Source organism: Phaseolus vulgaris, chromosome 6 (assembly GCF_051622355.1).
Source record: "Phaseolus vulgaris cultivar YP4 chromosome 6, ASM5162235v1, whole genome shotgun sequence".
Classification (NCBI taxonomy): domain Eukaryota; kingdom Viridiplantae; phylum Streptophyta; class Magnoliopsida; order Fabales; family Fabaceae; genus Phaseolus; species Phaseolus vulgaris.
The window spans coordinates 28,994,255-28,996,699 of NC_143503.1; the positions used below are offsets into that span (position 1 = coordinate 28,994,255).

At 30.4% G+C, this 2,445-nt stretch overlaps 1 protein-coding gene and 1 long non-coding RNA gene across 2 annotated transcripts; both read right to left on the reverse strand.

The window, feature by feature from the left end:
• On the reverse strand, nt 1-1,083 carry LOC150027333 (uncharacterized). Its single transcript, XM_090303936.1, has one exon. It carries the CDS (start codon nt 1,081-1,083, stop codon nt 1-3), a length of 1,083 nt encoding a protein of 360 aa, XP_090160062.1.
• Nucleotides 1,084-1,529: 446 nt separating this feature from the next.
• LOC150027334 (uncharacterized) lies at nt 1,530-1,963 on the reverse strand. Its single transcript, XR_016521311.1, has 2 exons — nt 1,892-1,963; nt 1,530-1,796 (listed from the first exon to the last, which is right to left on the reverse strand). It is a non-coding gene; the product is annotated as an uncharacterized LOC150027334 (long non-coding RNA).
• Nucleotides 1,964-2,445: the final 482 nt, after the last annotated feature.

Below are 2,445 nucleotides of genomic sequence, written 5' to 3' on the forward strand. Positions count from 1 at the left end.
TTATTGCCACTGGTAGTAAGTAATGCACAACCAAGGTGGAAAGTTGTACACCACCATCATCACAGGCCACGTGCTATGTGATATGCTCATGGTCCTAAATGGATTAAAGCCATCACTAGCCAGACCAAGTCTTACATTGCGCGAATCAGTAGAAAAATCTTCATGAAGACTATCAAATTTCTTCCAAGCTTCACCATCAGCGGGGTGTCTCATTTTCCCATCCTTCGATCGTTCTTCTTCATGCCATCTCATGGACTCAGCAGTCTTTGAACACATAAATAGTCTTTGAAGTCTAGGAATCAATGGAAAGTGTCGCAATACTTTGGCAGGAACTTTATGCTCATATTTTGGTTGTTCAACCTCAGAATTGGCATTTGGAAATTCCTTCCATCGTGAAGATTTACATATACTACAAACATCTAGACCCTCATTCTCTTGCCAAAATAACATACAATCTTTCGGACACGCATGAATCTTTTTATAATCAAGGCCTAGATCACCAATCATAGTCTTTGTTTTGTTAAAAGAATCAGGAATATTCAAACTAGGCATAACCTCTTTTAGTAATTGTAGGAGATCAGTGAATGAAGAATTGCTCCAACCATGAAGACATTTCAATAAATACAGTCGAATGATGAAAGATAAAGTGGAGAAGTTTTTACTCCCAGGGTAGAGTTCTTGATTTGCATCATTAATCAAATGGTAGAACTTTCTAGCTTCATCATTAGGACCCTCTTTGCCTCCTTTTGCTTCTACCACATTTCTATGTGTGTTATACAATAAGCCATAAATATCATCTTGTGAATCTTCATTATCTATCATGTCATCATCACTTTTTGTAGTCGAAGATATTTCTTCTCCATGGTGAATCCAAACCTTATATCCTTTTAGAAAGCCTGTGGCTATTAAATGATCATAAACCACATGTCTTCTTGCCCAAACACAGTTTCTACAATCAGCGCATGGACATAAAATCTCACGTCCTTGAGGTCTTCCTCTAGTGTAAGCAAAATCTAAAAATGACTCAAGACCATCTATATATTCTCTGCTAAACCTTGGAAATTTTGCCCACTCTTTCTCCATCACCTTTAATGTAAAATATAAACAAATTATATGCAAGAAATTCTTCTTCTAATTAGTTGCCTAAGAATTAACTATTAATTATGTACACAAATTATATGCAAGAAATATTGTATAAATTGGGATTGTAATTACAAAATATGCAGCTGACACATAGGACACATAGGAGATAAATCTGCAATTTAAAATTATAATTCTTAATTCTCTTATATAAAAACTATTTTAATACTTTATATATATATATATATATATATATATGTCTATTTCGTAACGTAAAAGTGATTTCCAATCATCTCACATTTTGAATCCTAATTAAAATGATACTAACTAAAAAATATTAAAATACAATAACTTAAACTTAAATATTGTTAAGTCCAACCAGACACTTTGAGCTAGAATATTGATAACAATAGACTATTCAACTATTTAAATGAGCCAAAGACAAAATATATACAAGTCAATCACATTTTCTTACTGAAACTTCCAACTTCAAGAATATGGACAAAGGACCTGTTGTGCAAATTGTCACAACTATTTGCTATCAATAAAGTCCTATTAAAAAAGGAAACAAGGAAATAGTAACAATCAAGTAATTTACCTTGTAAGTGTCACTTTTTTCCAGAAATTCTTATATCATTCACCTATGAAATAAGGTTTGAAACTTCGGTGCTATCAAATAAATCTTCATACAACTTCAGTTCATCAGCCAAATTCACCTAAAAGGGAAGAAATAAAAAGGGATATTAAATATAGAAAATAAAATCCATCAGAATAAAAAGGGCATATTAAATATAGAAAATAAAAGATAAACCTGGAGGGTATTCTTCTTCCCTCTATCTTCCTTTTATAAAGGGAAGTGGTTCTGCCTTTCAAACGTGTAAACTATAAATAAAATTTATTTTTATTAAAATAACATTAAAATAAATTTTATCCTTTTAGGAGTAGTACAATATTTTAGTACGTAGTTTATGGGATTAAAAATATACATATATATAATTATTGAAGTAAAAATTAAAAGTAATCTTACTAGACTTAAAAATTATAATCTATTGAAGTAAAAATAAAATAACAATAGCTACGATTGTTGAAGATAAGAGTAGACTTACTAAACTTAAAAATTATAATCTATAAAAAATAAAATGGGATGAATAGGAATTTATTAGACAGAATATATGGAACAACAATCACATTATAAACAATAAATTATTAATGGGATGGGAGAGATTATAGAAGAGTATAAGATATTATATGCAAAATGAAAGGCTGAAATTAGCATAGTAGAATGTGAATTGAGCTAGTTACATTAGTCTTTGATTTGGAGATTATGATGGGTGTTCAAAAATTTGATTCCAAATTAATGCCTTC

Bases quoted from the DNA above. Each gene is read 5' to 3' on its own strand.
- LOC150027333 (XM_090303936.1), bottom strand. From the start codon at position 1,083: ATGGAGAAAGAGTGGGCAAAATTTCCAAGGTTTAGCAGAGAATATATA.